Source organism: Nelumbo lutea, chromosome 4, assembly GCF_056320005.1.
Source record: "Nelumbo lutea isolate HS-2025 chromosome 4, American lotus-T2T, whole genome shotgun sequence".
NCBI classification, from domain to species: domain Eukaryota; kingdom Viridiplantae; phylum Streptophyta; class Magnoliopsida; order Proteales; family Nelumbonaceae; genus Nelumbo; species Nelumbo lutea.
Window position 1 is genome coordinate 11,901,567 of NC_142687.1, and position 21,260 is coordinate 11,922,826.

Sequence of the window (21,260 nt, forward strand, 5' to 3'; positions counted from 1 at the left end):
ATATACCTATCAAACACCTGTTTCATCAAATCGGTGATTATGCTTGTAAGATCGTTAACTTGAGTGACCCAAATGGTCATTTAACGTCCCTTGGCTAAACATTATTAGGGACTGATTGTTGGTATTTATAGTGGGAATAGCATATTTAATTTTTCATGAAGAAGCAGCAACAACAATAAACATTGCATTGATCAATTCAAACCATTTGTTATATAAAAAAATCCTCTCACAATGGTATCAAGTACAACCAAAGTTAGTAGACCATACATGCACGCTACTTTCCCACCCCATAATCCTTGTAATGTGTAATACGTAATACTTAAAAAAGGGAGTTGGGTAGAGTAATGTGTAATATGTATGTATAATATGTAGGGTGTGTTTGTTTTTGGGTGAATGTGTCCCACGTTTATGTTTCGCTAACGGTGAGTTCCATAGTAAATCAATTTTTCCTTGAGTACCATCTCCTAAATGGTAAAAAATGCTAAAAGTTGTCCCATTAAACAAGATTTAAAAGTGAAAAAAAAAAGTAAAAAGGGTAAAAATGGTAACACACAACTTGGGCGATAAAGCACTCTAGGAAACAACACATACCTAAGTACAACACTACAACCTGGATAAATAACTTATCCAAAATTAAACATGTCCATTATAGTAAAAAAGGAGAGTTGGGATTTTTCCAAACAAAATGAAACTGATTTTCCTCCTTACAAAAACCTTCTCATACTCACCTCACAGCAATCATGCCTTTGGAACATCTCTCCATGAATGAAAACATACAGAGATGTCCCAAGTGCAGTTGCAACTTATCATGAGGTGTGGTGAGAGGAGGAAATGCAAAGTCCATCAAAATATGTTCCAATATAATCTAACACCACACATCTCACCATGTTGTCAAATCATGTTAGAAGTGTGTTGGAGCGAATCCCAACTACAAAGGGACCTAATTCTTAGTTGGATCAATGCTGACTCCTTTGAGTGTAGGGGTGCTCATGATTTGGTTAACCCAATTATGACTCTTTTTTTGAAACCTAACTGATGCCAGTAGTTTTTGAAAAATTGTGAACCGAAACCGAGTTGAAACCAATCAGTAGGGTTACAAGTCGGGGCGGGTTAGGTCAAGTTGAGGCCAACCCTAGCCCAATCTTAAGTTTTAAACACTGTTTTCAAAATCGAATTAGATTAGACGGTTAGACTGGAAAAATTGAGACCTGACCGGTTCTGTTTTCCTCCAAAACTGTTTCCCCCCCCCCCCCCAAACCTTTGATTTTGGTCAGCAAACTGCTGAACCGGCCGATTAACTGTTCGAATGATTTTGACCATTTTCCAATTTTTTTATTTTTTTGTCAGAATGGACCAGCCGTTCGAGTCGAATGGTTGGACCATTTGAACCGATAACCAAACCCTTGACCGGTTTGGTCACCGATTCATTTTTAAAAACCATGGTTCTAAACCCCAACCCGACATCCTAACCCTAACTAAATTCCTTCAACCCTAACCCAACCCAACTCAATCCGAAGTCAATTTTGGGTTGGGCCCAACCCAACCTTCTTCCCTTTCCTTAAAACCTCATAGAATTTCTCAATTTTAGATCTTAACTCAACTTTCACTACATATATTAATCCTATGTTTCATTAGTATTTGTTTGTTGATATTTTTTTTTGTTCTTTTGGTACAAAATTTAGAAAAAACAAGTTAGAAATGATTATAGTTTATTATGATTTATGAGTTATGGCTTACGATAAATTTTTCTTGGGTGGCAAACAACATATTATTAAGGTTTTAGTCTTTCTGATTAGAATTAAGTGAAGTGATTATCTTAAAAGAAATACATGATACTATGTGGTGGGGGTTATGCAAATATCATGCATCTAAACAAATCAATATATGTTATATATAACATATATTTATATATGACATGTACCATAGAGTCAGGTTCGGATTGGCTAAGGGGTCAACCCTAACCCAACCCGAAATAAAGTTGGGTTGATGAATTTCAACTCTAACCCTAACCTAAACATCAACCCAACCAATTTTTTTCGGGTTGGGTTATGACTAACCCGACCCAAGTTGCAGCCTTACCAATAAGTTAATTGGTTTTGTAGTTTTTTCTTTGGTTTCTCGATTTTTAATATTCACAATATAAATGATGGAGCGCAATCCGGCCGGTCTTAGCTGTCAACGAATTCGCCTCTGAGCTGGAGCGTCGGGGAGCCTGAAACGGGAAAGATGAGAGAACTCTGGGGGGAACCCAGTGTTATAACTCCGAAGCCCAAGTCAGTAATCTCTCAAAGGCAAAGTGTAGACCAGATAGCGCAAAGTTCACATACCTTGTTTGTTAGGGGCAGGGGGCCTTTTATAACCACTTCGCGCACTCGCTCCGAGGCCCTTGTCAGGTCGGGTATGATTACCCTTGCGTTTGTCAATTCGGCCGTCGTCCTTTCTGTTGGGACAGAACCGCCACTGCCTAACCGTCTCTCTAGTGGGAGATGGCGGTGTTAGGAGGCGGTGGCAGGTGGCCGTTTAGAGTGTGGCCGTCAAGCGTTAGATCCCAAGTCAGTCCGATGTGGCGCCCTCGGGTACGAACTTCCTCAGTGTCAGGCATAGTACGGTTTGTTTGGTTTTGGTGCCCTGAAGGTGATGTGGTGGAGTGGTGAGCAAGGCGAAGTCTTGAGTTCACATGTATGTATAGGGCAGGTCAGTTCGGCGAGGGGTATCCCGAGCTGTTACAAGGCAGGCCAGTTCGGCGAGGTGTATCCCTAACTGTTACAAGGCAGGCCAGTTCGGTGAGGTGTATCCTGAACTGTTACAAGGCAGGCCAGTTCGACGAGGTGTATCCCGAACTGTTACAAGGCAGGCCAGTTCGGCGAAGTATGTCCCGAACTGTTGCAAGGTAGGCCAGTTCGGATTACTTTCTGATTTGGGTCCAAGGGTGAATTCGAGCCCCTAGTAGGGAGTTCGAACCGCTAGTTTCTCCCCTTGTTTCTCGCGCCTTAGGCTTGCTTTTGTGCCGAGCTGTTGCTTTTTCCACGTGTCGCATAACTGTGAGGTCGGGCCAAATCTTCCTTCATCAATTGTCCCCCACTCCTCATGCCAAGGGTCTTGCCCTGGTGCGGGGAGTTTTGCGAGGTGGTAGGTGGATTTGTCCCGTTCTTCGAATCTTGACTGCGCAAGTTACTTTTGCCAGGGTTCTTCGGTTCCGCGAAGGCGGGAAACGTGTCAACTGCTCATAAATATTGACGGTCGTGATAGCCCATGTTTAAATTTCAAAAATTCATGCCACTGGGACGTGACAGCGGGTCATTTAAATTTGAAAAAAGCGCACCACTGTCATTCTGAAGGGACGTGTGCTGGCGGTTTTGTCAGTTGTAGGAAACGTGCGGCGCGGTCAATTTCAGAAAGACGTGCCCCGACACGACGTCGGTTTCAAAAAGACGTGCGCCAAACACGTCTTGATCTCAAGGGACGTGCCGTCAGCGCGAATGTGGGTCATCGGATCGTCTTTGATCTGCATGGTCGGTTCTTGGTTACTGTAGCTATAAATAGTGGGGGACCCCAGTCGATTTGTCACTTCTGCGGTTTGCCTCTTGAGCTTGCGTCCAACTTTCAACTCGCATCCAGGTTTTTCAGCTCGCGTCTAGGCTGTTTACTTAGCCTTCAAATTTTTTGGCTTGTTCCCGTCTCCGGAGCCTTCAAAACTTTTCGGTGAGTACCTTCCTGAATCCACCTCTTTTCCTTGATGTCTAGCTTTGATAGCTCAGACGACTCTTCAAGTAGGACTGATGTAGGTTCTACAAACCGAGTCGTATCCCCTGACTGCCTTAGTGATCCCGAGGTGGAACTTGAGGATGACTATGAACCCGTAGGCCGAGCCGCTTTGGGCAGTTTGGCGTCTACCTCTCGTCGAGGTCGAATGCTAGACAGGTTTGGTCCCTCGACCATGACGTCCGAGGGGCTCCAATCTATACTCATGTCTTACAATCTGCCTGGGGGGTATACATACTTCATTCTTTCGGGTAGTTTTCCTTGGGAACACGGTCCTGACGAGATCGTGATTTTTCGAGAGCAGTTCTCTGCGGGGCTGCGACTGCCTTTCCACCCCCTTTTAGTCGAAGTCATAAACCACTTTGGTGTTACCATTGGCCAGCTTCATCCGAACTCTATTCGGAACCTAGTGGGGACAGTCTCCATTTTCTGCGAGCAGAATTTCCCTTTAGACTTGGAGATATTCTCCTCCATATTGATGCTCAAGAGACAAGCGGGTTCTCTTCCTAGGCGAAGACGGGCGTATTAACTTTCTCATCACCCGGGCTTTAAGCTTCTGCACGATCTTCCTAATAAGGTCCTGGCGTGGAAGCGGGACTACTTCGGTGTGCGAAGTGCACAAGGATGGCCCTTTCAGATCGGGTGGGGTGAGGCCGCTCCTGATTCTGGTGTCACTCTCGACAAAGAGATGGTGAAGGGCCTCCGGCAATGGGCACGACAAGGTTTAAAGTGCCATCAGTACTTAACGGAGGCCAAGCTTATTGCGGTCGGCCTGAGTTCGGGTAGGTTTCTAGTTCTGCGGTTTCTTGTTTACTTTGTTTCTTCATTTTTTCTGATGTCGAATTTGTTTCTGCAGGTGTGATGGATGCGGAGAGAACTCGTGGGGGGCACCTGTTCTAGGGCATGAAGAGGAGGAAGCGGGTCGCCAAGCGAACTCGTACCGAGCTGCCCCTGGATGAGGAGCCTCAAGTTCCATGCCACACGCCAGAGGATCTGCCTAGGGAGCCCGAGGTGACTCCGTCAGTGCATGAAACTACCGGGGTGCCTTACGCTGAGACCACTCATACGAGTGCTCCTACATACTCCAGTGCTCTTGCTCACTCTAGGTCCGCTCATACGCGAGTTGGGCCCTCGGGCTTAGAAGCTCAAGGGGAGTTCAGGAGCATGTTGATGCCGAACTACGCTCTTCAGAAGAGTAGGGAGGCTACTTTCCCCGAGGAGATCGCGGCGTGAACTGATTTTCCTTTGAATCAGGTCGCCTTCCGCGCCATAACACATGCTATGGTGGTAAGTCAGATTTCGTCTGCCTTCTTCATTTTCTATCGCTTTTGCTGTTGTTGCTCACTTGTTTCTTTTGGTAGGTGAATTCTTCTATTCACGCCTTAGCAGCCCATGTGGAGAGGAGTTCGTGACAGGCGCGAGCTACTGAGGCTGCCGCCCATGCTGCTGAAGAGGCTTTCCGTGCTGTCGAGGCGAATACCCAAGCTGTTGAGGCGACCGCTTATGCTGTCGAAGAGGCTGCTCGCGTCGCCATGGCCAAGCAGGCGATGTCTCAGCGTGATGCCGAGGCCATGGGGGTAGTCATCAAGCACATGGCGGACTTGAAGTTGGACTTGCAGTATCAAGTCGAATATCTTCAGGAGGACATGTTTGCCCCCCCGAGCGCTCTCTTTACCTTATAGGGCCCTTCCCAGTTTGGTCCAAGTTTGCCCATGCCGGGTTCGGGCACCATAATCTTACGAAGGACCAGGTCGCTGACCCGGAAGCTTCGCTGCTTTACTCTGGCATTGTAGTAGCGAGCTACCTGCTGCTGATAGGCCGTTGTTTGGATGTGCGCGAGGTCCCTTACCTCATCCAGTAGGTCAAGGTTGGTCTGTAACTCATCTCCGTTTGTCCGATCATCATATGTTTCTAGTCGCAATGTTGGTACTTCGATTTCTGCCGGGATCACTGCTTCAGTGTCGTAGGTGAGGTTGAAGGGGGTTTCTCTCGTGGCGGTTTTTTCCGTAGTTTGATGAGCCCATAAAACTCTTGGTAGCTCTTCGGCCCACAATCCCTTAGCTCGATCTAAACGTGCTTTCAGCCCGCGTAGGATGGCTCTATTCATAACTTCCCGTCTGACCGTTTGCCTGCAGGTGCACGACTGATGTGAAGTTCTGTCGAATCCCCATGCTCTGGCACCACTCTTGGAACTTGATATCCTCGAACTGCTTGCCATTGTCGGAGATTAGTACCCGAGGTAACCCGAAACGACATACTATGTTCTTCCAAAAGAATTTCTGTATGTTTCGGGCCGTAACTGTTGCCAGAGGTTTGGCTTCTATCCACTTCGTGAAGTAATCCACTGCCACAACTAGGAATTTTCACCTACCTGTTGCTGGCGGGAATGGCCCCAGGAGGTCGATGCCCCATTGTGCAAAGGGCCATGGGATGGAGAGGTATTTGAGGTCGGAAGCAGACTGATGGTGGATATTGGCGTGTTTCTGGCATTTGTCGCATTTTCTGACGAGCTCGATTGCTTTTGCCTTCATCGTTGGCCAATAGTATCCTTGTCGAAGTGCTTTTTGGGCGTGTGCTCTGTCACCCAGGTGTCCGCCGCATAGGCCTTCATGAGTGTCGCGGAGTACGAACTCGGCTTTGGTAGGTCATAGGCAATGCAAGTAGGGAAGCGTGTAGGACCGTCGGTACAACCGCTTGTCAATTATGACGTATTTGACTGTCTGGTGATGCACCCTCTTGGCCGCATTGCGTTCTGCAGGGAGGGTTCCGTCTATCAAGAAGCTTGCGAGTGGGTTGATCCAGCTCGGCTCTGCTTCGAGGACAGGAGCGACCTCCTCTGCCCCCCTGAGAATACTAGACCGAGGTAAATTCTCTATGTACATGGTTCTCATGTTGTTGTGACTTGTGCTGGCTAGTCGGGACAGAGCGTCGGCCTCAGTGTTCTCTGACCTCGGGATTTGCCTGATGAAGTGTGATTGGAAGTTGAGCAGGGCCTCTTTTACTTTTGCAAAGTATGCGATCATAGAGAGCTCGCGTGCTTCATACTCTCCCGTGACTTGGTTGACCACGAGCTGGGAAACGCTGCAGATGACCAAGTGCTTTGCTCTTACCCTTTGCGCTAAGTTCAGCCTGGCTATCAGTGCTTCGTATTCTACCTCGTTGTTAGATGCCGCGAACTCAAAGCATAGTGCGTATTCCAACTTTGTGTCGTCCGGGCCGCATAAGACTATTCCAGCCCCGCTGTCTTGCTGGTTCAAGGAACCATCTACGTGAAGGATCCAGGGCTCCTCATCCCAGTTCGCGTTTCGCCTGACCAGGAGAGATGCCACACTGGCTACTACTTCACGGGGTTCAGACTCTATTGGCTCGGGAGTTCCGGGTTCTCCCAAACTGGGGACCTCGGACTCAACCTGTTGGGCTTCGTGGCTGAAAGTGCACTCGGCGATAAAATCTGCCAAAGTTTGGGCTTTAATTGCGATCCGTGGTTTGTACTAGAGATCGTACTCACTGAGTTCGATGGCCCACTTCGTCAGCCTACCGGAGACCTCGGGCTTCAGCAAGACTTGCCTTAGGGGTTTGTCGGTTAAGACGACGACTGTGTGAGCTTGGAAGTACGGGCGGAGTTTCCGAGCTGATACCACCAGTGCGTAGGCTATTTTCTCTATCTGTGGGTACCTCGTCTCTGCTCCCTGCAGAATTTTACTAACATAATAGACGGGCCGCTGGACCCGATCTACTTGTTTTACTAATACCGAACTGACCACCTCGTCGCTCGCTGAGAGGTACAGTTCTAAGACCTTGCCCTCCTCGGGTCTGGCTAAGGTTGGTACGGTGGCGAGGTAAGTCGTTAACTTGTCGAACGCGAGCTGGCAATCTTGGGTCCATTCGAACCCTTTGCCTTTGATTGCCTTAAAGAAAGGCAGGCAGCGGTCTGCCGACTTGGACATGAAGCGGCTCAGAGCGGCTATGCGACCGTTTAGCCTTTGAACTTCTTTTACTTTCTAAGGTGGTCTCATATCAAGGATGGCCTTTATTTTGTCCGGGTTGGCCTCAATACCGTGCCGGTTGACAATGTATACTAGAAACTTACCCGAGGTGACACCGAAGACACACTTGTTTGGGTTTAGTCTCATGTTATACTGACGCAGAATTTGAAAGACAGAATCCAAGTCTTTTATTAATTCTCGCAAAAACTGTGTTTTGATGACCATGTCGTCTACATAACATTCGATTTTCATGCCAATTAAAGGTCGAAAAAGTCTATTTACAAGTCTTTGAAAGGTCGTGCCGGCATTCTTTAGCCCGAAGGGCATGACCTTGTAACAGTATAGGCCGAACTCGGTAATGAAGCTGGTTTTTTCTTGGTCGGACTGGTCCATCTTGATCTGGTTGTAGCTTGAGTAGGCGTCCAGGAAGCTTAGCAGCTCATGTCCCGAGGTCGCGTCCACTAGGCGGTCAATTTGGGGCAGGGGAAGCAGTCTTTTGGGCAAGCTCGGTTCAGGTCAGTGTAGTCAACGCACATGCGCCACTTGCCGTTGGCTTTTTTCACCAGCACTGGGTTGGTTACCCAGCTCGGGTAATGAACTTCCCTTATGAAGTCCGCTGCGAGGAGCTTTTTGACTTCTTCGTCGACCGCCCTCCAGCGCTCTGGGGCTAAGTTGTGTTTCTTCTGTCTAATGGGTCTGACTACAAGGTCAGTGTTAAGCTTGTGAGTTATAAGGCCAGGGTCAATACCGGGCATATCTGCTGCAGACCATGAAAAAATATCTAAATTTTGGAGTAAAAAACTTACCAGTTCAGTTCGCAAAGGCTCCTTGACGGAGGCACTGATCTGTAGTGTTCGTGCCGGATCTGTAGCTGAGGTCAGGACTGCGACTGTTTCCTCAGTGGGCGAAGCTCGTTCATCGCCCTGCTCCGCAGGCCGCTCCAGTTCGAGGTCGTCGGCTGCCTTGGTTTTTCTCTTTAGGGCGGCAACATAGCATTTGCGGGACTCAAGTTGGTCGCCCCACGCTACCCCCACACCGAAGTCCGTTGGGAACTTCATTGCCAAATAATAGGTGGAGACCACAGCACGCAGAATATGCGTAATTGGTCGCCCTATTATGGCGTTGTATGAGGAGGGGGTCGCAACCACCAGAAAATCGTGGTTGAGTCTTACCGCGCATGGCCATGTGCCGATTTCCACAGGTATTGTTATCTTCCCAAAGGGCCTGACTTCTTCTCCGCTGAAGCCTACCAGAGGAGTGTGAGCGGGTTTTATCCTTATTCTGACTCAAACAAATGGAAAGGTCTTTGGGGCCAAAACTTATTCAATGAATAGAGAGTAGAGAATGGAAAAAAGAGTTGTCAGGGCCATTATCTAAAGTTGGAAGTAGCTATATTGAATCTTGGGAGGGGTAAACTGGATTAGAACCTACACCCAGAGGCTTCCATGAATCCTCAAGGGGCTTGAGGCAGGAAGGTCTTCCATCTTCACTTTCCTTTACAATTTTTGAGAAAAAGTTAACCAAGATTCATTAAGAGAAAAAGAGGTACATGAGAAGATGTACAAAGCAGGGGAAACCCCTACAATTCACAGATAGTGCTTTGCTTTTCCTCAAGACATGTAGGGAATGCATGTAGAACATTAAACATCATTAAATTCTTTGAAATGGTAACAGTCTATTTGTCAACCACTACCGAACCACTACTGACGTCCTTGCTGCTGCCGAAGTGCATCCTGCCACTACCGAACCGCCCACTATCACGTGGATGGTTCCCCGGACTGGCCTTTCTTCTGGGGGAGGTCGCTGCAAGGCTTCGGCCGGTCTGTTGCTCGGCTCGGGGACATCCTTCCCGTGTTCCCCTTGCCGACCTGCTTTTTTACTATTGTCATATTGTACAAAATTTCTTAAGTACCCGCGACGAATGAGTCCTTCTATCTCGTCATGGAGATTATTACATTGCTCGGTGTTATGACCGTGATCTTTATGAAAACTACAATATAAATTTTTGTTCCTCTCGTTGGGGTTGCTCTTCAGGCGAGGTGGCCGCTTTACGTAAGGGGTATCCTTGATCGTCATCAGGATCTCGGTCCGCCTTGTGTTCAACGCCGTATAATCCGTCCGAACTGCTAAGGGAGCTCGGGACGGCTGGTCTGGCTTTGCCTCTCAGTTCTAGCTTCTTCTGTCGCCAGGGTTGGAGGGCTCGCCTTCTCTTTTTCTTTTTTCAACCCCGCCTTCGGCCCTCTGGTTGATCTCTTCCTCTGTTCTCATAAACTTGTCTGCGAGCTTGAGAAAGTCGGCTACGATTGCGGGTTGGCTGGCCACCATGTGCCATTTGAATTCTTTGTGTGTCACCCCTCTTTTGGCCGTGGCGAGCTGTGCCACGGGGTCTAACCGAGGGATCTGCAAGCATGCTTCATTGAACCGCTTGATGTAGCTCTGGATCGGTTCTCTCTCTCTTTGGATTACCCCGAAGATGCTTTCCTCGGTTCTGGGGCACCTCTTGATGGTAACGAAGTGCGCAGTGAAGATCTGCACTAACCGGGTCCAGCTTCTTATTGACCCGGAAGCAAGGTTCCGGTACTAGGTGCGGACCACCCCTCTGAAGGTGGTGGTGAAGGCCACGCACATACACGACTCGCTGGCCCTGGCGAGGTGCATTTGCGACTGGAACGCGTCGACGTGGTCGTTGGGGTCAAAGGACCCATCATACTTGTCCAGAGATGGGAGTTTAAAATCTCTAGGCAAAGGGACTACCAGAAGTTCTGCTGAAAGGGGGGAAGGAACTGAGAGAATGGGGACGGTTTTTACCTCGCTTGAGCTCGTTTCTTCTTTGCCTCTGAGCTCGGGTAGCACGCGGGTAGCAGTTCAGCGACTTCGCCAACGCCTTCTTTGAGTGGGCCTGGTGCTGGTGCTGCTTGCCTCCGTGTTGCCGAGCTCGATGGGCCCGGAATGCGGGCCTGTTGCTAAGGTGCTGAAGCGGTTCTCCGTGAGTGGGAACTCGGGCTTGGAGCGCCGAGGCGGGGGTGATCTTTCTTTGCTTTTGGCCCGGGGATGAGTTCTGACTGTTAGGGGGGTTCTGTGGTCGGGAAGTCTCTCCTTGGTGAGGTCGTCCACCTTGAGGGGAGGCCTTGACCGGCTTTGAAATAGGGTGCCGGGGGGGAAGCAGTGGTTGGTTCAAGGGTAGCTGAGGGAGCTGTTGTTGATAATGGTGTTGGGAGAGGTGGTGCAACACCTGGTGTTGCTGGAGTTGGTGCTGCTGGAGTTGCTGCATTTGGGCCTACATTGCCCGCATGCATTGCATCAGATCATCTAGCTGGTTTTGGCGGGCTGCTAGTGGGACAACAATTGGTTCCGCGAAGTTGGTTTTGATGGGGAGTGGAAGAGGAATGTTCAGCGAGGGAGTGTTCAGAGGTGCCAACGCCTGTGGCACATTCAAACTTGGGATCCCATCCACTGAAAGGGGATGGTGAACTGCCCAATGCACACCGCCGGAACATGAAGTTGTTCTCTAGTAGCGGTTGTTTCGGTTCCACGTCCGACATTGTTGGAGGAGGCCATTTCGGTGTTGGAGTTTTTGAAAGAAGGGTAGGTAAAAGAGATTTAGAGGGAGGCTTTTAGAAGCATTCCCACAGACGGCGCCAATTGATGGAGCGCAATCCGGCTGGTCTTAGCTGTCAATGAATTCACCTATGAGCTGGAGCGTCGGGGAGCCTGAAACGGGAAAGATGAGAGAACTCCGGGGGGAACCCGATGTGATAACTCCGAAGCCTAAGTCAGTAATCTCTCAAAGGCAAAGTGTAGACCAGATAGCGCAAAGTTCACATACCTTGTTTGTTGGGGGCAGGGGGCCTTTTATAACCACTTCGCGCACTCGCTCCGAGGCCCTTGTCAGGTCGGGTATGATTACCCTTGCGTCTGTCAATTCGGCGGTCGTCCTTTCTGTTGGGACAGAACCGCCACTGCCTAACCATCTCTCTAGTGGGAGATGGCAGTGTCAGGAGGCGGTGGCAGGTGGCCGTTTAAAATGCGACCGTCAAGCGTCAGATCCCAAGTCAGTCAGGTGCGGCGCCCTCGGGTACGAACTTCCTCAATGTCAGGCATAGTACGATTTGTTTGGTTTTGGTGCCCTGAAGGTGATGTGGTGGAGTGGTGAGCGAGGTGAAGTCTTGAGTTCGGAGGTATGTATAGGGCAGGTCAGTTCGGCGAGGGGTATCCCGAGCTGTTACAAGGCAGGCCAATTCGGAAAAATGTATCCCGAACTGTTACAAGGTAGGCCAGTTCAGAAAGGTGTATCCCGAACTGTTACAAGGCAGGCCAGTTCGGCGAGGTGTATCTCGAACTGTTGCAAGGCGGACCAGTTCGGCGAAGTATGTCCCGAACTGTTGCAAGGTAGGCCAGTTCGGATTACTTTCTGGTTTGGGGCCAAGGGTGAGTTCGGGCCCCTAGTAGGGAGTTCGGACCGCTGGTTTCTCCCCTTGTTTCTCGCGCCTTAGGCTTGCTTTTGTGCCGAACTGTTACTTTTGCCACGTGTCGCATAACTGTGAGGTCGGGCCAAATCTTCCTTCATCAATATATATTATAAATAAATGTTATAAATATATATATATATATATATATATATATATATATATTGATCAGTTCGATCGACCAAAATTTTCAATTCAGTTTCCTTGATTCAGATCAAATTTTCAGTTTTCGTTAAGCACCCCTAATCGATTCGTGGATTAAGAAAAAAAAGGAAAAAAGATTGACGGGTCGGATTATGCATGCCTAAATTATCATGAGTTCACGATCTTCGACTCGTTGTAATAAGATCAAACCCTACTGTCACCAGCATTGCAGGATTGGTGTTAAGGGACAGGAGATGGGTACTCCGTTCAGTTGTGTAGCCTCGACGAAGGGAAAAAAAAAATTCCTATATACGGGGATATTTTTGGGGGGAAAGTTTATAAATGGGTTGTAGGCAGCGGAATGGAATCTTGTTGAATTGAATAAATAAATTAAGACATCTTTACCATAAAAGCCTGGCCTAGAGTATATATTTCTGATGAAGAAAGAAAATTAAGAATCAGTTTCTATTTCCATAGAAAGAGAAAAACTCAATTTTTTTATCACAAAGCTCTGTCGAGTAAAAAGATACCCACAATCCTAGGCTTTCCAACTTCCATTATGTTTCCAATTTCAACGGAAAGCAGCTTTTAAGGAGATTCGTTGTGTAAAAGTACATTGACCGCGAACCCATCAATGATCAACCATTCAACCCCTTTACCGAGAAAAGAAACGAGAGAAAGAACCCTAATCTTATAAGAAAAACACTGGAGAAGGTGGAAGACTGGAAGAGAGGTTTTTGTTTTAAACAAGGAAAGAAAAGGGGGGAAAGAATAGACCGAGGTGGGGGTCACAAAAACACGTTTTGTTCAGACAATCCATGTGCCCACATGGATGATAGGGAGAGAGGAGAGAAAAGAGGAGTGAAACAGTGGAACAGAGAGAAATAAAGAGAGGAGGACTAAAACCCACCGTCCCTCTTTCTCAAATCTCAATTTTTTTTTGGCAACTACAGCTCTACAGCAACAGCAATAATAACAGAGATAGATATAGTTAAAGGAGGACTGATTTTATTATTTTGATTGATTAGTAGTAGAGTAACTATACACAGAGAGAGAAAAACATGAAGGAGAGCAGTGATGGGTTTGTTAGGGCAGATCAAATTGATCTGAAGAGACTGGACGAACAGCTCGAGAGGCATCTCAGTCGAGCTGCTCGAGCATGGACCGCGGACAAGAAGAAGGACGAAGGGCAGAAGGAGCGGGTCACCAGGGAAGAGTGGGAGATCGATCCTTGCAAACTTATAATAAAGACTGCTATTGCTCGTGGTTCTTTCGGCACCGTTCACAGAGGGGTTTATGATGGCCAGGACGTCGCAGGTGAGATACCTTTTTCTGTAAATTATTTCCTTCTCTTCGTTTCTCGTTAGTTTGTTTTCCGCTCTGAAACCTTTTTCCGATACTTTTATTCTAAAAAACTTATTTTTTGAACTTCACATCTTTATGCCTATTTTGATTCTTTTCATACAGAGCTGTTAATTTCCTTATGCCTACAACAGTTTTGTTTGAGCTTCTCTTCCCCGCATATTTGCTTCCTTTATTCCCTCTCTTTTAGGCAATTCGTTTGGATTTATCTTTCTATTGTTCTTTATCTTTTCTTTCCTCCTTTTCGGCTTTACTTTTGGACTTATGCCACTTCGTTCTTTTATTTTTTTCCGTTATTCTTGTGTGTTATTTCTCTTATTTAGTATCTTCTCCGATATCTAGTTAGTTGTTTAACCAAATTCCCAAGAAGTGCTCTTTCAATGGCTGATCTGGTTGAAAACCATGAAGTGCTCTTCGTACAGAATTCCTTACTAGGTTCTGCTTTGGCTTGTTCGACATAAATTTGGTTGATTGAGCTTCTATGAGAAGCATCGTTTTAGGCTTGGTTTTAGTTCTTTCCTCCTTGTGGAGCATTTTTCTCCTTCTGGAAAATTACCCAATTTCTGTTGATTTCAATGGGAGTAGTTAGTTTCTGGTCTTTGTATACCTGTTTTTTACGAGATAGAGTTGGATTGGCAGGCAACTGGAATACCTTCCAAGATAATCGTGGTTTTTTGAGTTTCCTTTCCTAAACTTTCATGTGATCTCATCTAGTTGGTTGCTCTAGTAGTTTAGTTTCCTTCCACAATGCCAATAAATTATAGATCAAAAAGCAAATTAAACTGATATTAACGAAACAATAAAAAAAAATTATTAAAACAATTAAAAACTGGTGTTATGGATTAATATAGACGGAGCAGGTAACAAGAGGTCCCACCTGCAATCTTTGAAAGCAGCGACCATGTTGAACTTGAATCTGCTATTTCTTTCTTTCTTTTTTTAATTCTATTCTAATTTTAGTATGGGGAAGAGCCTTTATGGTAGGGGTGCAACTTGGTTCGGGTTTGATTGGGAATTTGTTAAATTTCAAGGGGCCCAAGCCTGAACCTGAGCTCAATGTACTTGAAATTATTATTTGTTAAATTCCTGTGCAAGCCATCCTTGAGCAGGGCCCAAGTAATATTCTCTTTATCATTCAAGCTTTATTAAATGTCTCCAAAGCATCAAGCTTACTTTTTTAAGTGATATGAAAATTCCTATAATGCCCTTATGCCCGGACACCGTTACATGGGAAATGGGGATATGGTTCCCTGTTCCCAAGGTTCACATCTTCCTAAGATCCTGGATATGGATAGGTTTCATTCTCAACACTTATGTCTTGCAAAATTTAATTAAGCATCTACCATAAACAGCTTTTAATGGTATTATTTATTAAAACATACGGTTTTACATTATTAAAAATATTAATGCTGCCAAGTGTACTCTACACTAGGCACATACAAATATTCAGATATCATAGGAAAACCCATGGTTTTAAATGATACATTGTGATTTTGTTTTACTGACCATAGTATTTACTCATTTCTATCTTCAGTTAAACTACTTGACTGGGGAGAAGAGGGCCACAGATCAGAAGCTGAAATTGCCTCACTAAGAGCAGCATTTACCCAGGAAGTTGCTGTCTGGCATAAGCTTGATCACCCTAATGTAACTAAGGTAATATTAGTTGTCTTTGTGAAAAGAGACTAGTTATTCTCTTAATGTGTGTTTTCTATTTATTGCATGGCTTGTTGGCAATTTATAAATGATCCAAGGACCAAAAAGGACTCTGCCAGTCTTCTCTTATTGGTTCATTATCAAAAAAGCACTTTTTAACTCCCTATCTTGGGTTTATCTTGGTCAAAAGAGACCGGCTACTCTCCAAATGTCTCTTGTGTTATTTATTGCATATTATGTTATTAACTTATAAACTATTGATGATGGAGAACAAGGATGAAAAAGGTTTTTTTTCCCTCCCTTTCTTTCTCTTAACACTTCATGCTTAATGGAAAATTTATTTATCAGAAAAAAAAAAGCTTAATGGAAATTTTGGTTGCACTGATTAGTGTTGGTTAATTCATGGATTTGGTAAAAGTCTAATCTACAACAATCTACTTTCACATTGGGTTGTTATTGGTTTTCATTGAATAATGGGAATGGGATGCCTATTATTTGGTTAAAGGACAAAATTTTAATTTTTTATCAGTAAAGCACAAATTTTAAATACCATGTTATTTACAATTTTCCTTAAGACATCCTGCCAAGTTTGCAGATAAATTGAACTTTGTTTTGATCACAGTGTTCTTCATCTTAATTTTGCAATCTTGTATTAGATTCCAACTGGGCTAAGCTTGTCGGTTAGTCTGGTGCCTAAATGTGTCTGTGGTCACTGTGAGATACATGTCTGTAGAGTGTGAGAATCTGAATGCAAAAAATTTCTATCGTATTATTTTCCGGGAGCATACCTTAACATAACTATCTACCAGTCAAGAATTAGATTGTCAAAAAAACATGTCAGTGAATCTGCATACTTGCATTAAGCCTGAGTAAACCCACATCATTATTTTTTTTTGTAATCTGTATTTGCATTCTCCCTCATGTGCTAAGTAAAACACTGAGCTAAGCATGGAATTTATATCATACCACTGTTAAGAGAACTAGTTTCCCCTTGTGGATAGTGTAAGATCTGTACCTTGAAGCCAAAATCAAAACTTTGGCTATAAAAATTACCCTTAACATAATGATATCTAATTAAATTGCAAAGTACAAAGGGCTGTTTGTAAAATCAAATTACCAAATGCAGACATGCCTGCCCCATTTGTATTGGAAGTTTGACTCTGACAAGTATTTCAAAAGGTGTGCCTAGGCACACAGGCAAGGTGCATTTTAAGGCTTTTTTTTTTTTATATCTTAGATGCATTTTTAAGGCTTGTTCCCTACTTGAACCTAGGCAAGGAAATTTTCAAAAGGCACATGCCTGGGACAAGGCACAAGCTATTCTGGCACATGGCTTTTTATAAGATTTGTTTTTAGTCACTGTTATATGCTGCTACAAAGTCCATTATTGAGTATATATTGGATAAGCAGTCCTTGGTGTTAAAAAAGAAAAAAAAAATCAGACAGCCAGAAATAAGATATTGCTTCAAGCCAACAAAAAATATATCTAACTACATGAAATTTAGTCAACATGAAAATGATTACTCAAATATTCGCTGAGCTTAGATTTGTATCGTAAATAGCAACTTATGGATAGTGCTAAATTTAAGTTTTCAAGTTGATTATGATTGTTCTATCAATTTAATAAGTGGATTTGGAATTTGAAGCAAGTGTGTTAAATCTTGGTTTTTGGATAGGTCTTGACCTCTTCCACATGTAATAACACATATACATAGGATTATAAAAAGACATGTGATGGAATTGGAACCTAATGTTGGTTTTTGGGTAGGTCTTGACATCTGGACAAATACCGTAAATAATGTTGCAAAAAAAAAAAAAAATCTGTAGTACCAAATATATGTGATAAAACTTAGTAATGATAATTTGGAGGTCAAGACAAATACTGTCAAAAAATGTTGTACTAAGTTCCATCACATATCTTTGGTACTACAGAAATTTTTTTGCAACATTATTTACAGTATTTGTCCAGAAGATTGGTTCTGCATTATTATTATTGTTCTCCACATGAATAAAGAAGCTGATTCCACAGAATGTTCATGTGATACTGCCCTTGATTATAGTTCGGAATAGACAATATCTGTTTTCCATGATCCTCATGATTTGTCTTGAGATGTGTCTTAGGCGCCGCTCCTCACATTTGTATGGATCTCACTGCAGTTTATAGGAGCTACAATGGGGACATCAGAGCTTAATATACAAACAGATAATGGTCAAATTGGCATGTCGAGTAATGTTTGCTGTGTTGTTGTTGAATATCTTCCAGGAGGTGCATTGAAATCTTACCTTATAAGAAACCGAAGAAGCTAGCTTTTAAAGTTAGCTTACAGTTTTTGCAACATTATTTACGTTATTTGTCCAGAGGGTTGATTTTGCATTATTATTATTGTTCTCTACATGAATAAGGGAGCTGATTCCATAGAATGTTCATGTGATACTGCCCTTGATTATATAGTTCGGAATAGGCAATATCTATTTTCCATGATCCTCATGATTTGTCTTGAGATGTTTCTTAAGCGCTGCTCCTCACATTTGTATGGATCTCACTGCAGTTTATTGGAGCTACAATGGGGACATCAGAACTTAATATACAAACAGATAATGGTCAAATTGGCATGTCAAGTAATGTTTGCTGTGTGGTTGTTGAATATCTTCCGGGAGGTGCATTGAAATCTTACCTTATAAAAAACCGGAGAAAGAAGCTAGCTTTTAAAGTTGTTGTCCAATTGGCCCTGGATCTCGCACGAGGGTGGGACTCTGCCATTATTTTAATCATAAAATAGTCAGTTTGATATTACACATTTCATGAATATTTAATGATTGAACTGTGAATGAGCAAGGTTTTCTTCATTTTATAGGTTAAGTTACCTTCATTCCAAGAAGATTGTTCACAGAGATGTGAAGACAGAGAACATGCTTCTAGATAAGACACGAACTGTAAAAATAGCTGACTTTGGAGTTGCTCGTGTTGAGGCTCAAAACCCTAATGATATGACGGGTGAGACAGGGACCCTTGGTTACATGGCTCCTGAGGTACACAGTCAATTTACAATTTGAGAGTTTACATTGCCAATCTATGTCATGCTATTCTCTTTTTGAATTTTTCTCTTTTTGCTATACCAACCATATCCCTGTTTAAGGTTAGATAACTTGGATCAATAATGTGGATCATCCAGGTTGTCCATTAGATAGGCAAGACTTTGGTGTTGCCAACAATTTCATTCATCTTCCATGTCACCTTTAAACCCATACCATGTCTTAGAGAAGTTCTTGGATCTGCCACCCACAAGACACTATAGCTGTGTATCAGGAACATCAACCCATGAATGACAACTGAGATGTTCCCATTGTGTGGCTATAGTGTATCCTTGGAGCAGTGCCCTCTTATATGTCAAATTTCTTTGAAACACACCTCTATCATCCATCCGAAGTTTTGCTAGTAAAATAAAATTCCTACAAACTAAAAGCAAGGAAATGAATTGAACCCTGTTAATAAAATATAGTATGTGTTCCCAACTCAATCACCAGCGACTCAGATGAATGATGGCCGATGCAGGTTCTCAATGGCAATCCATACAACAGGAGATGTGATGTGTACAGTTTTGGTATCTGCTTGTGGGAAATATATTGCTGTGACATGCCATATCCCGACCTTAGCTTCTCGGAAGTGACATCTGCTGTTGTCCGCCAGGTACAAAAAAATATGTTTTTTCCCTGGAGTGTCGATAGTGTTGAGCACCATAAAATTAACAACTAATCCAAAATGTACCTGAACTGCAGAATCTGAGGCCAGAGATCCCCCGCTGTTGCCCAAGTTCTCTAGCCAATGTAATGAAGCGATGCTGGGATGCAAACCCTGACAAGCGGCCAGAAATGGATGAAGTGGTGACCATGTTGGAGGCTATCGACACATCAAAAGGTGGAGGTATGATCCCTCTTGATCAATCTCAAGGTTGTCTGTGTTTCCGCAAGTATAGGGGACCTTGAAAAAACTACTCCCCTTAGAGCAGAGAAACAAATAAGACTAGGAGATGCATTGCACTATGAATATTATATTTGCATTCAAGATCAGAAAGATGAGAGTTCACAGCTGGAAAAAACCACGATGATATTACTGGCTGAGAAGCTCTGCAGCATCACATCTGACGGGAAGATGATGTAAAGCTTTTCCTTCATTTACTCCTTTTTGCCTGTTCTTATTATTAAATTGTGTATTTGATTTACCCAATCCAATTCTAGGTGGACAAGCTATCCCACTCCCACCTGTTATATTAAAGACCAGCCTCTATTTTTCAATTATTAATGATTTAATTTTTGACGTCCGACCACCATTTTGTAATTTACAACCTTTTTGTGGTTTGGGGTTTGATCATAAGCTGATGCTTACACTGACGACGGTTAGATGTACGATCACTGCTATGTGTGACCAAATTCTCCGTACTGTTACCAAATTCAGCTGCTGTAACTGTAATCTTATTCTCTATGCAGCCTTGTAAGTTTCAGAAATCAGACCAAACCATAAACTGAATTAAATGGAATTATTAATAATATAAGTAACATATAGGGTTAATCACTTGGGGCCCGTTTGGTTCACAGGAATAGGGGTCTATAATCGGAATTAGAATGGGTTATTTCAATTCCAATCGTTTGGTTGAGCGGAATCAGAATCTCATTCCCATTCCTGCTGGATTGGCATTCTTTTACTCGAGGGAATGCCTATTTTCTCTCTCTTTTGAAAACTAAATCTTATTCCTGTTGATTCTAATTCTCATTCTCATTCTTGTCTAAATCAAACAAATTACGGGAATAGAACATTCCGATTTCAATTTTGAAAGATTTTGGTTATGATTTCAATTTTAATTATGAAAGATTTTGATTCCGATACTGACTATGAACAAAACAAACCCTAAGTATACCATAACTTTTCTGACAATTACTTGATGCAAGGTTCAAATTATCATTACGTATCGACTCGTATTGGTCGATACGTATCGTTCTGGGACCCTTTCGATATGCCCCTACAGTGGGTGTATTGGGGGTTTGATCGGTTCAGGAGATGGAGGGATCCTAGACTAGCTCCCCTGAACCAATTTTGAAAAAAAAAATTAAAAAAAAAGTATCAAAATGCCCGATACGCCCCTATCGACATATCGGACATATCGATATTTTGAACCTTGACTTGAAGTGCCCTTATTAATTTAAATCCTACTTAAAGACCCCTAAAGTATCACATAATATGGCATGGACTAAGGCCTCATTCGATAACACTTTTCAGAGGTTTGGTGTCTGAAAATTGTTTTTCAAACACCAGACTCACTTGATGTTGCATCTAAAAATCGATCTGAAATCTTTTTTTAGATTTGAAATTTTAAGTCAATAGCCTTACACTAATGCGTTCAGACATAATTGAGGTGTGTAAAAGACATAAATACCCTAAAAAAAATTAATATTATATATTTTTGTCCTTCATGTAAATCGAATCGAACCCTCATTGTGAACTAACGAAGCTCCACCGCCACCACCACCGCTGCACTCTCTCTGTCTCTCTCCTATATTCCCACCACTGTGGTTCTTCTCTCTCGCTTTCGCTTGCTCTCTGCCCTGTCTTTTGCCATCGCCGCTGCAAGAGAGCAAGAGCGAGAGAGAAGAACCACCACCGTGGCGATTCTCTCTCTCTCTCTCTCCGCCCTGTCTTCCCGCCACCACTATTGCAAGTTGTAGCGACTCTCTCTCTCTCCCTCCCTCCCTCCCTCCCCTTTCTTCCCACCACTGCCACCGCCGCTGCAAGTTATAGTAGCGGCTCTCTCTCTCTCTCCCCTTGTCTTCTCTCTCTCGCTCTCTCTCTCTCTCTGTCTTCCATTGCAATTTTTTATTAAACATTAATTAA

At 44.0% G+C, this 21,260-nt stretch overlaps 1 protein-coding gene across 1 annotated transcript; it reads left to right on the forward strand.

Moving 5' to 3' along the window:
* The first annotated feature begins 12,596 nt into the window (after window positions 1-12,596).
* On the forward strand, window positions 12,597-19,695 carry LOC148853935 (serine/threonine-protein kinase 52-like). Its single transcript, XM_088985142.1, has 6 exons — window positions 12,597-13,675; window positions 15,255-15,376; window positions 17,926-18,122; window positions 18,232-18,406; window positions 18,930-19,064; window positions 19,154-19,695. The coding sequence occupies exons 1-6, from the start codon at window positions 13,420-13,422 to the stop codon at window positions 19,358-19,360; spliced, it is 1,092 nt and encodes a 363-aa protein (XP_088841268.1). The 5' UTR covers window positions 12,597-13,419; the 3' UTR covers window positions 19,361-19,695.
* Window positions 19,696-21,260: the final 1,565 nt, after the last annotated feature.

Excerpts from the sequence above, each read along its gene's own strand:
- LOC148853935 (XM_088985142.1), top strand. The coding sequence starts at position 13,420 with ATGAAGGAGAGCAGTGATGGGTTTGTTAGGGCAGATCAAATTGATCTG. Across the intron at positions 15,377-17,925 it reads ATCACCCTAATGTAACTAAG|TTTATTGGAGCTACAATGGG; the intron begins GTAATATTAGTT and ends ATCTCACTGCAG. Across the intron at positions 19,065-19,153 it reads CATCTGCTGTTGTCCGCCAG|AATCTGAGGCCAGAGATCCC; the intron begins GTACAAAAAAAT and ends CCTGAACTGCAG.